The 13,080-nt window shown below is 41.1% G+C and overlaps 1 protein-coding gene across 1 annotated transcript; it reads left to right on the plus strand.

Moving 5' to 3' along the window:
• Positions 1-3,819: 3,819 nt before the first annotated feature.
• LOC116570911 (olfactory receptor 1L8-like) lies at positions 3,820-12,415 on the plus strand. Its single transcript, XM_032308527.1, is given in 3 exon segments — positions 3,820-3,833; positions 11,462-11,787; positions 11,790-12,415. Coding segments are annotated over 3 exon segments (966 nt in total).
• Positions 12,416-13,080: the final 665 nt, after the last annotated feature.

Here is a 13,080-nt window from a genome sequence, read left to right on the forward strand (position 1 = left end):
CTGTGTTAAAATTAAATACTGAGGAGCACATGGGTGGCTCAGTTTTTAAGCATCTGCTTTCAGCTCAGGTCATGATCCTGGGGTCCTGGGATCAAACCCTGCATCAGGCTCCCTGCTCTGCAGGAAGCCTGCTTCTCCCTCTCCCACTCCCCCTGCTTTTGTTCCCTCTCCCAGTGTGTGTGTCTCTCTCTCTGTCAAATAAATAAATAAATAATATCTTGGAAAAAAATTAAATACTGATGTCTGTTTATCAAAAGACATTATAGAGTAAAAAGACAAAAGATCATTGAAATTCATAAAACATACAAAATGCTCAAATTAAGAATATATAAAGATCCCTGGAAGTCAATAAGGAAAAAGAAGTGAGGGGGTAAATTATGAAAAGGAAGTAAATAAGCTTTTCACACACATACACATTTATACACACACACCCACAGAAATCCAGATGACCAAATGTGATTACATTAAAAGATACTGAGTTTCATTCATGTTAAATCATAATGGGAACCCATTGAGTACCCACCAGATAGACAAAAATTACAATTCAGAAGTTAAATATCAGAGAGGAGGGAAAATGGCAGTAGAGTAGGGTACCCTTGTTTCATCTGGTACCTTGAATTCAGCTAGATATCTGTCAAATCATTCAGAACATCTGAGATCCAAGAAAAGAATTGCTGCAGTTCCAGCAAAGGAAACAGTCAAGAAAACAAAGAGGCAACCCACAGAATGGGGGAAGATATTTGCAAATGACAGTACAGACAAAAGGTTGATATCCAGGATCTATAATGAACTTTTCAAACTCAACACACACAAAACAGGCAATCATATCAAAAAATGGGGAGAAGATATGAACAGACACTTCTCCAATCAAGACATACAAATGGCTATCAGACACATGAAAAAATGTTCATCATCACTAGCCATCAGGGAGATTCAAATTAAAACCACATTGAGATATCACCTTACACCAGTTAGAATGGCCAAAATTAGCAAGACAGGAAACAACATGTGTTGGAGGGGATGTGGAGAAAGGGGAACCCTCTTCCACTGTTGGTGGGAATGCAAGTTGGTGCAGCCTCTTTGGTGAACAGTGCGGAGATTCCTCAAGAAATTAAAAATAGAGCTTCCCTATGACCCTGCCATTGCATTCCTGGGTATTTACCCCAAAGATACAGATGTCATTAAAAGAAGCGCCATCTGTACCCCAATGTTTATAGCAGCAATGGCCATGGTCACCAAACTGTGGAAAGAACCAAGATGCCCTTTAACAGACGAATGGATAAGGAAGATGTGGTCCATATACACTATGGAGTATTATGCCTCCATCAGAAAGGATGAATACCCAACTTTTGTAGCAACATGAATGGGACTGGAAGAGATTATGCTGAGTGAAATAAGTCAAGCAGGGAGAGTCAATTATCATATGAGAGTCAATTATCATATTTCACTTATTTGTGGAGCATAACAGATAGCATGGAGGACAAGGGGAGTTATAGAGGAGAAGGGAGTTGGGGGAAATTGGAAGGGGAGGTGAACCATGAGACACTATGGACTCTGAAAAACAATCTGAGGGTTTAGAAGGGGCGGGGGGTAGGAGGTCAGGGTACCAGGTGGTGGGTATTAGAGAGGCACGGATTGCATGGAGCACTGGGTGTGGTGCAAAAACAAGGAATACTGTTATGCTGAAAATTAAAAAAAAAAAAAAAAAGAATTGCTGCAGTTCTACAAATAGAAAAGTGACCACTTTTTGCAGGATAAGAGGTGCAGAGATGTGATTCTAAGGGGATACATTGGAAGATAAACCACAGGGGGAGGGAGCCTCTATAAACTGGCGACCAGAAAATGATTTAGCAGTGGACTTTAAAATTGGAACTTTTATAAGTGTGCCCCAGTGGTGGATATCCCTACCTAAAAGGTGCTCAGGTGATGATATGAGGCAGAATACTGGTGAGACAGTGTGGTCTCAGGATCCCTGGGGTCACAGAAAGAACAGGGGGCCCTAAGGGCAGTCTTCCTAAGCACTGGAGAGGGGAAGCTGGGGAATCAGTGAGCCTGGGAGTGGAATCTCAGTTCATTGTTGCCATAAGCCATGAACCACTGCACAACTGGGCAACCACTCTCTGAACAGGGGCCCAACAAGTGACAATCGCTGTAAGACCCTCCTCCCTCCCCCCAGAGGAGTGGTGCAGGTGCATGCATGATATGGTGAGGGGCCCAAGAGCAGGGGCCCAGCAAGCAGCAGAACCATGAGGAGACCTCCTTCCTTCCTTAGGGAGGATCCACATGGGTGTGAACCACAGGAGTCTGCAGAGTTTGGCACACACAAAAGTGATTGACTGCTTTTACCTGAAGGGGTCCTGAAGAGTGGCGGCCTAGACCTTTCAGCTCCAGGACTGGAGAACAGGACACCACCATTTTTATTTGTTTATTTATTTTCCTCCTTTACAGGGGAACGAAAGACCTTCAGGGCACAAAACCACGTATAGCAACTAGAAGCAGCTTATACTAAGCCTGGTCCACTGGCAAGGGATGGTGAAACTGCCTAAGTAAAGACACTTGAGAGTCAGTGCAACAGGCCCCTCTCCCAGAGACCACTAGAAACATTCATCAAATACGATATTTAAGATCACACAGAACTGAAAAACTCCTGCTCTAGGGGAAAATAGTATATTGAATTCAAGGTTTTTTCTCACGATTTTTGTCTTTCTGTTTAAAATTCTCTTTTTCATTTTTTCTTTTTTCACTTTTCAACTACTTATCTTGTCAACTCTTTATTAAATCTTTTTTAGTTTTCATTTTTACATTTACATCTTATAGTTATATTCTTCATTTTCAGATTCCTTTCACTGTATTCAGTTTTATCTATCTATCTATCTATCTATCTACGTTTTTCTTTCATTAAATTTTGGGATCTAGCGTATTCTAACATATACATGCAGGACAAAGTGTGTGATCCTGTTCTGTCCACCTGTGAGATTATATTCTTTTTTCATTTTTTTTTCTTTTTTGGTTTCTAATCTCTTTTTATTTGTCTAGTGTATATTTTGCTAGAGTCATGGTTGATATTTTTTATTTTGTTCTCTCATTCATCTATTTTTCTCTGGGCAGAATGACTTGAAAGAGAATTTCACAACAAAAGAAATAATTGGAAGTAATCTCTACCATAGAATTAATTGATATGGATATAAGTAAGATGTCAGAATTAGAATTCAGAATAAGATTGTAAAGATACTAGCTGGGCTTGAAAAAAGGCCTAAAAGACACTAGAGAAACCCTTAGTGCAGAAATAAAAGAACTAAAATCTAATCAGGCTGAAATTAAAAATTTTTTAACTGGGATGCCCTTTAAAATAGACACTCTAACTACCAGGGTGAATGAGGCAGAGAAAGTCAGTGACATAGTAGACAAAATGATGGAAGGTAAGGAAACTGAGGAAAAGAGCGAAAAACAACTAATGGATCATGAAGGGAGGCTTTGAGAAATCAGTGATACCATAAACGAAACAATATTAGAATAATTGGGTTCTCAGGGGAAGAAGAAGAGAGGGACAGAATGTATATTTAAGCAAATCATCCTGGAAACTTCCCTAATGTGGGGAAGGAAATAGGTATTCAAGTCTGGGGGTAAAAAGAACCCCCCTCAAAATCAATAAAAGTAGACCAATGCCCCAACATACAATAATGAAGCTTACAAATTTCAGAGATAAACAGAAAATCCTGAGAACTGCTTGAGACAAGAGATCTTTAGCATACAAGGGTAGAAACATTAGACTGGCAGGAGACCTATCCACAGAGAACGGGCAGTCCAGAAAGGGCCAGCATGATATACTCAAGGTACTAAATGAGAAAAACATGCAGACTTTATCCAGACCAAGAAGACTTTATCCAGAAAGGCTCTCATTTAGAATGGAAAGAGAGATAAAGAGTTTAAAATATTAAAAATGCAAAAATATTAAAGAGGATCCTGTAAGCAAATACAGATCCCAAAAGTAACATAGACCAGAAAGAAACAGACACAATATACAAAAACAGTGACTTTACAGGAAATACAATGACACTAAATTCAGCCTAACTCACTGAGCCATCTAGGCGCCCCTAATTTCTTGTTTAAATGTTTGGTAGAATTCCCCTGGGAAGCCATCTGGCTCTAGACTCTTATTATAGGGGAGGTTTTTTATTACTGCTTCAATTTTGTTACTGGTCTATTCAGATTGTTGATTTCTTCCTGTTTCAGTCTTGGTAGTTTATAAGTTCCCAGGAATGAATCCATTCCTTCCAAGTTGCTTAATTTGTTGGCATATAGTTGCTGGTAGTAATTTCTAAAAATTGTTTCTATGTCCTTGGTGTTAGTCATGATCTCTCACTTTTCATTCATGATTTTATTGATTAGGGTCCTTTCCATTTTCCTTTGGATAATTCTGGCCAGAGATTTATCAATCTTATTGATTCATTCAAGGAATCAGCTTCTAGTTTCATTGATCTATTCTGTTTTTCTGGATCCTATTTCATTAAATTTCTGCTCTAATCCTTATTATTTCTCTTCTTCTGCTTGGTTTACACTTTATTTGCTGTTCTTTCTTCAGGTCCTTTAGGTGTAAGGTTAGCTTGGTCTAACTGAAAATAATAGTAATAATAATAATAATATCTAACAATTGTAAATATTTATGCTCCTTCTTTGGGAGCAGCCAATTATATAAACCAATTAATAACAAAATTAAAGAAACACGTTGATAATAATACAATAATAGTAGGGGAAATTAACACCCCACTCGGCAATGGACAGATCATCTAAGCAGAAGACCAAAAAGGAAACAAGGGCTTTGAATGACACACTGAACCAGATGGACTTCAGAGATATATACAGAGCCTTCCTCCTAAACAAAAAAATAAACATTCGGGCGCCTGGGTGGCTCAGTGGGTTAAGCCGCTGCCTTCGGCTCAGGTCATGATCTCGGGGTCCTGGGATCGAGTCCCGCATCGGGTTCTCTGCTCCGCGGGGAGCCTGCTTCCTCCTCTCTCTCTCTCTGCCTGCCTCTCTGCCTACTTGTGATCTCTCTGTGTCAAATGAATAAATAAAATCTTTTAAAAAAAATTAAAAAAAATAAACATTCTTCTTGAGTGCACATGGAACATTCTCCAGAATAGATCACACACTGGGTCACAAATCAGGTCTCAAATGATACCAAAAGATTGGGATTATTTCTTGCATATTTTCAGATCCCAGTGCTTTGAAACTTGATCTCAATCTCAAGAGGAAATTCGGACAGAACTCGAACACTTGGAGGTTAATGAGCATCCATTCTTTTTTTTTTTTTTTCAGCATAACAGTATTCATTATTTTTTCACCACACCCAGTGCTCCATGCAATCCATGCCCTCTATAATACCCACCACCTGGTACCCTGACTTCCCACCCTTTCCGCCACTTCAAATCCCTCAGAATGTTTTTCAGAGTCCATAGTCTCTCATGATTCACCTCCCCTTCCAATTTCCCCCAACTCCCTTCTCCTCTCTATCTCCCCATGTCCTCCATGCTATTTGTTATGCTCCACAAATAAGTGAAACCATATGATAATTGACTCTCTCTGCTTGACTGATTTCACTCAGCATAATCTCTTCCAGTCCCATCCATGTTGCTACAAAAGTTGGGTATTCATCTTTTCTGATGGAGGCATAATACTCCATAGTGTATATGGACCACATCTTCCTTATCCATTCGTCCGTTGAAGGGCATCTTGGTTCTTTCCATAGTTTGGCGACTGTGGCCATTGCTGCTATAAACATTGGGGTACAGATGGCCCTTCTTTTTGCGACATCTGTGTCCTTGGGGTAAATACCCAGGAGTGCAATGGCAGGGTCATAGGGAGGCTCTATTTTTAATTTCTTGAGGAATCTCCACACTGTTCACCAAAGAGGCTGCACCAACTTGCATTCCCACCAACAGTGTAAGAGGGTTCCCCTTTCTCCACATTCCCTCCAACACATGTTGTTTCCTGTCTTGCTAATTTTGGCCATTCTAACTGGTGTAAGGTGATATCTCAATGTGGTTTTAATTTGAATCTCCCTGAGGGCTAATGATGATGAACAATTTTTTCATGTGTCTGATAGCCATTTGTATGTCTTGATGGGAGATGTGTCTCTTCATATCTTCTGCCCATTTTTTGATATGCTTGCCTGTTTCATGTGTGTTGAGTTTGAGGAGTTCATTATAGATCCTGGATATCAACCTTTTGTCTGTACTGTCATTTACAAATATCTTCTCCCATTCCGTGGGGTGCCTCTTTGTTTTTTTGACTGTTTCCTTTGCTGCGCAGAAACTTTTGATTTTGGTGAAGTCCCAAAAGTTTATTTTTGCTTTTGTTTCCTTTGCCTTTGAAAAGAAGTTGCTGTGGTCGATATCAAAGAGATTACTGCCTATGTTCTCCTCTAGGAGTCTGATGGATTCCTGTCTCACGTTGAGGTCTTTTATCCATTTTGAGTTGATCTTTGTGTACGGTGTAAGAGAGTGGTCGAGAGCCCAGATATGGATCCTCAACTCTATGGTCAATTAATTTTTGACAAAACAGGAAAAAATATACAGTGGAAAAAAGACAGTCTCTTCAATAAATGGTACTGGGAGAACTGGACAGCTATATGTAGAAGAATGAGCATCCATTCTTTAGTCGGATGGGTCTACCAGGAAATACAGAATTAAATAATTTAAAAAAAAAACCTCATGGAAGCAAATGAAAATGGGAACATAACTATTCAAAACCTAAGAGTCCTAAGAGGGAACTACATAGCAATATAAGCCTTCACCCACCCCCTTACCCCTCCCGTAAAAACCTAGAAATGTCTCAAATACACAAGCTAAACTTACACCTAAACGTGGTTTCACTGAGGTTAAGAAGCTCTGGAATGAGTCCCAACCCTGAAACAGGAAGCCTTGGGGCTCCTCTATCCCCTGGAGTCAGCCCTGCTAGGTGTGATTCCCAGTCTACTTACTCTGCTTAGTGTAAGGGCCTGGTTGGCCAGAGGGAGTCATTTTGTGTTTATGTAGTGAACTTAGATTGACCCTATGCAGTAAACTTAGATTGCCCCTGCCCCTCCCAGAGGAACTTACTTGCAAAGCCTAGATACAAGGGCGGGTCAGGCCAGGTGAAGACATCCAATCAGTTGGGCGTGCATATATCTACTAGGATAAATTGAAATTCAATTGGCCACCCGTGTGTTACCTAGCAGTTTATTTTTCTGTGTGTGGCAGACGTAGCATGACTGTGCAGTTTTCTCTGTGTATTGCAATCTCATTGGCCACCTGTGTATAGCCTGGCTAAACTACCTCTATAAAAGTTAGTCTGTGAGGCTGGGAGGGGTCTCCTCTTTGCAAGAGACAGCCCTGACCGGTCAGTTTGATTCTCGATGCTTGGCGTGAAATAAAGTTTTGCTTGACCTTCGCTTTGTATCAGTCTTGCTCCTTTGATTATGGACCCTAACACTTATAATGATTACAGGACCAGCTCCCTGGAGAGATCATCAAACCACAACTTCTTCAGCCTGACAAGGACCCCTGAGGCCAACAGAGCAGAGCTCAGACTCAGGAGATGCTGCCTAGGCTTTCACGATCAAGAGGGTCCTTGTCCCTTGAGTCAGGACTTCTCTGCTTTCTGAGATGGGGAGCTGGGAAAGCAGCAGCATGCTGGGGACCAGACATGACGTGTTGGAGGCCAGTGAAGGGAAACATGTTATCCTTCCCAAGTAACATATCCATTTGCCTGCCTTTCCTATTCCTCTCCTTGTTCACCAGCTCAGAATGTCATGGGAGACACATGAGGTGGCTGTGCTTGGCTGAGAAGCAGACTGGCAGCTGACTAGCAGGTGTGGTGCAGACCAGCTTCTGGAAACACTGGGAAGGAAAGAACAGCATCTGGATATAGAGGTGAGCTTTGGTAAACTAACCACCTGCTTGGCTCCTCCAACCTCGCACCTACACTTTCCTCCCTGATAGCTCCAAATATTTCATGGATTAAGTAGTCATAGGGTCCAACTAAAACCTCCAACCATTTTAGTTTTCAGTCCATCCAGTTTGACTTCTAGGCAGTATATACTGTGGCCTTTGGTGGAAGGAAAACACCATCAGGAAGGAAGGAAGGAAGACAGGAAGGAAGGAAGGAAGGAAGGAAGGAAGGAAGGAAGGAAAAGAAAGAAAGAAAGAAAGAAAGATGAGAGAGGAAGGAAAGAAAGGGAGAGAGAGAGTAAGAGGGAGGGAGGGAGGAAAGAAGGAAGAAAGGGAGGAAGGAAAAAAGGGAGTGAGAAAGAGGGAGGGAAGAAGGAAGGAAGAGAGAGATAGGGAGAGAATGAAGGAGGAAGATAGAAAGAAAGAAAGTAGGAAGGAAGGAAGGGAAGAAAGAGAGAGAAAAAAGGAAAGGGAAGGGAAGGGAAGAAGGAAAAAAGAAAGAAAGAAAAGAAAGGGAGGAAGGGAGGAAGGAAAGAGAGAAGAAAGAAAGAAAAGAAGAGAGAGAAAGAAAGAGAGAAAAGGAGGGAGGGAAGGAAGGAAAGAAGGAAGGGAGATGAGAGAGAAAGAGAGAAAGGAAGGGAGAAAGAAAGAGGGAAAGGGAAAGAAAAACAAACAAACAAACAAACCCATTGTATTCCCAGCCTCACCCACTCACCTTATGCTTTGAGAATTCTTCTTCCTGATTCTTAGATTCAAAAACCTTCCTTTTTCCTAGTCATCAGAATAGGTGATCACCTGGGGCGCCTGGGTGGCTCAGTGGGTTAAGCCGCTGCCTTCGGCTCAGGTCATGATCTCAGGGTCTTAGGATCGAGCCCCGCATCGGGCTCTCTGCTCCTTCTCTCTCTCTCTGCCTGCCTCTCAGTGTACTTGTAATTTCTCTCTGTCAAATAAATAAATAAAATCTTAAAAAAAAAAAAAAGAATAGGTGATCACCTAATCTCATTAATTAACCCGAATTTCCACTAATTTCTGGTTTCCTCAAGCAACCCTTTTACAAATGGCTCCTTGTTTAATACTGATCTGTGTTTGACAAATTGTTTTGCAGACATGGTGTCTCACTTGCTATTCTTAAAACATCAGGAATCAGCTTATGAACAAGTGACAGAGGACAAATCAAACCCCATCCAAGAACACTACCCAGCACTGACCACAACTCCGCATGGACATGTCCCAGCCATGCATGGCCAATTTTTTTCCACCTGGTTTGGGCCAGTTAGTCATGGATGTTCAAAACTTCAAGTCCTCCATCTGTGTAACACAGAAAGATAGGCACCTCCCTAGCCACTGCAAGGATAGATTCTGAATATGGGAGAGGAAAACTTGTCAGTTAAGGGATAGAAGGGGTGGTCATGTTGGAAATGACCACTGTGAGGCAAACACGTGTATGATTGTGACCCAATATGTAGACACACAGACATGAGGAGATGTAGCCTAAGGGTTAAGAGCATGTGCCTCAGAGTGATTCAGCTTGGAGTTCAAATCCTGATTGCTATTCACTTCTTTGGTGACCCTGAGCAAACCACTGCACCTATAAGCCTCAGGCTCCTGTTAAGAACACGTGCTTCATGGTCCCTCATCATGGCATTTGTGAGGTCTTTAGCACAAGCTTGACATGTAGAAAATTCTCAATGATACTGGTTATTGTTATTAACTTTAACTACTGGTTCACTCAAACCATGCAGTGAATGAACTAACATTTCTTCTGCAAGCTCTTGCAAAAACCATGAGATTAGTCTGACAACTTGGCAGTGAGAAGGATATTTTAAGCATGTGAGCTAATTGATTTTGAGGACAACCAGCCATAGCAGATAAGGGAAGGTGACACTAAGACTTACGATGAAGAGTCTCTCTTGAGTCAGAGCACCTGGGCGGCTCAGCTGTTTAAGCATCTGACTCTTGATTTTGTCTCTGGCCATGATCAGGGTCATGGGATTGGGACCTCTTCAGGCTCCACATTGGGCATAGAGCCTGCTTTAGATTGTCTCTCTCCCTCTGCTGCTGTCCCTTCTCTGCTCTCCTTCTCACTCTTGAATGCTCTCTCTCTCAAAAGAAAAATAAAATAAAATAAAATGTAAGCATCCTTTTGCAATTTGCTTTCTTAGCAACCTCCAAATATGCAATAAACTGTTATTAACCATAATCACTGTTATGCACATGAATCATTTATTAATGTAATTACTGCATTTTAATTGTTAAATTAATCAATTATTAATATTTCAATGTTAATTGAATTAACATATTAGTTAGAATAACAGTATTTAACCCATGGAAGTTCCAATGTAAAAAGATCATTGAAAAGGTGTGAAAGAATATGGTGCTTTTAAAATTATTTCAAACACAGGGCGCCTGGGTGGCTCAGTGGGTTAAGCCACTGCCTTTGGCTCAGGTCATGATCTCAGGGTCCTGGGATCGAGTCCTGCATCGGGCTCTCTGCTCAGCAGGGAGCCTGCTTCCTCCTCTCTCTCTCTCTGCCTGCCTCTATGCCTACTTGTGATCTCTCTCTGTCAAATAAATAAATAAAATCTTTTAAAAAAATAAAAAAAATTATTTCAAACACATTGGGGATTTAAGTATGTTCATTAGAGAGATTTTTACGGCAAGTAGGAATATATAAATAACCAATATCTCAAACCATTTGAAAATCTCTATGTAATATGTACATTAATGAGGTATAGATGGATATGCTGACTCTAAAAAGTTGATTTACAACATTTTGCTTATATAAGATCTCTTATCACAGTTATTTTTAGTAGCAAGAAAATGAGGTCACTCTGATGTCAATCACAAGGTAACTGCATAAGACTGATATGTATATCAACACTTAATATATTAAAAATTACTGTGTTCTCATAAGTATTTTTGCTTACATATATGACTGGTGAATTATAAAGCATAAGTTGAATACTCAACAATGGATGCCCATCCTGTACAAATGTGATTTAGGACAAAATACTAAAGAAAGGAAAAATAATTTACAGGAAAAGGAAGATTGCACAGACTCCTCAGAGGAGAAAAAACCCACTTTGTTGAAATGGGTTCACATTCCCCTTAAATTTTCCCTGTCGGTTATTTTGATAAATGCATCCCTCAACTATCTCCATCCTTTATGTACTAGTTAATGCCCTTTGTTGATGATCTGTCTCCCCACCTAGAACATGAGCTACACAGTGGAACTGCCTGTTTTTAGTTGCTAACTCTCCAGCAAGTGAGCAGTGCTTTCACAGAATAGAACTACTGAACTGGAATCAGTGAGGTCCATCTCTAATGGTTTATAAAGGAAAATTCTTCTTCTGTCCCTCCAGCCTCGCTATATAGCTTTGTGATGCTATGAATTTGGAAACAGAGGACCACATCAAGGGAGATTGACAAGGGCCCCTGCATAGCAGCTAATTGTGACCAGAGAAAACAAAGACTTGCTGGGTTGTGGACTTGGAGTAAGGGAAATAACAAAACATTGTGTATAGAACTAGACCCAAGCCAGTGGCAAGAGTCAACCAAACCAGCAGTGTCTCTGAGTTCATTCTCCTGGGACTCTCCTCCCGGCCTGAAGACCAGACATCTCTCTTTATCCTCTTCCTCACCATGTTCCTGGTCACCATAATCGGGAACCTACTCATCATCCTGGCCATCCACTCTGACCCCCAGCTCCAGACCCCCATGTATTTCTTCTTGAGTTTCCTGTCCTTCACTGACATTTGCTTTATAACAACCGTTGTCCACAGGATGTTAGTAAACTTCCTGTCAAAGAAGACCATCTCCTATGCTGGGTGTCTGACACAGATGTATTTCATTTATGCTCGGCCAACACTGACAGCTGCCTTCTGGCAGTCATGGCCTTTGACTGTTATGTGGCCATCTGTGACCCCTTCCACTATGTCACCACCATGAACCACCACCACTGTGTCCTGCTGGTGGCCTTTTCCTTCTCACTTCCTCACCTCCACTCACTCCTACACACACTGTTACTGAATCGCCTCGTCTTCTGTGACTCCAATGTCATCCATCACTTCCTCTGTGACCTCAGTCCCCTGATGAAGTTGTCATGCTCCCCCACCTTTGCCAATGAAATTGTGATACTGTCAGAAGGTTCTGTTGTTTTGGTGACCCCCTTTCTGTGCATTATTTTCTCTTATCTATGAATCCTCATTGCAGTTCTCAAGATCCCCTCAGCTGCTGGGAAACGCAAAGCCTTCTCCACCTGTGGCTCTCACCTCACAGTGGTAACTCTCTTTTATGGAAGCATCTTCTATGTCTATTTACAGCCCCTGTCCACCTACACTGCCAGGGACCACATAGCAACACTTGTCCACACAGTTCTGCCCTCCATGCTAAACCCTTTTATCTACAGCCTGAGAAACAAAGACCTGAAACAGGGCCTGAGGAAGCTGATGGGCAGGAGGAAGTCCCAGGCAGCACCCTCTTGACAAACCCACACATGTAATCTGCTCCATGCAAATCTGGTCTCTACTAGATCTTCATGAAAACTGAACTGTTGCAAGTTAACTTGTGCTCACATCCATTGATGACAGCTGACCTATGGTCCCTGCCTCTGCTGAAATCATGATAATTTTCCTCACTATTCCTCCATTTTCCCACAAAGATTCATCATGTTCTCATCCTCCAAATGCTGCTTTAAACTAATCATTTTCCAACATATATATCCTGAACAAATTGCTCTCCTTTTATAAGACTTACCCCTCTGGGAGGGGCAGGGTCAATCTAAGTTCACTGCAACAAAATGGCTCCCTTGGGCCAACCAGGCCCTTACAGTAAGAATATGTAGCAAGTTGGAAGAATCAAATGGATGTTTATCCCCTGAAAGCCATTAGGTGGAAAAATGAAGATCTGTAACAAGTATAAAACTGAATTCATTGTTCTTAAAGATTATATAAATATATATGTGGGCAAAGTCAATGCAGTAGGTGAGAAAGAGGGAGAGAATTTCTAATTAACACATTTATAATCTCTGATTTGTTTAAAATAACACATGGAATATAAGCCTCTTAATAAATCAGATGACTAATGTAATGGTGAAAGACTTTCTTTGTAAGGTCCAAAGAGGTGAAATTTTCTATATGTATGCCTATCT

This window comes from Mustela erminea, chromosome 12 (genome assembly GCF_009829155.1).
Source record: "Mustela erminea isolate mMusErm1 chromosome 12, mMusErm1.Pri, whole genome shotgun sequence".
Taxonomy (NCBI): domain Eukaryota; kingdom Metazoa; phylum Chordata; class Mammalia; order Carnivora; family Mustelidae; genus Mustela; species Mustela erminea.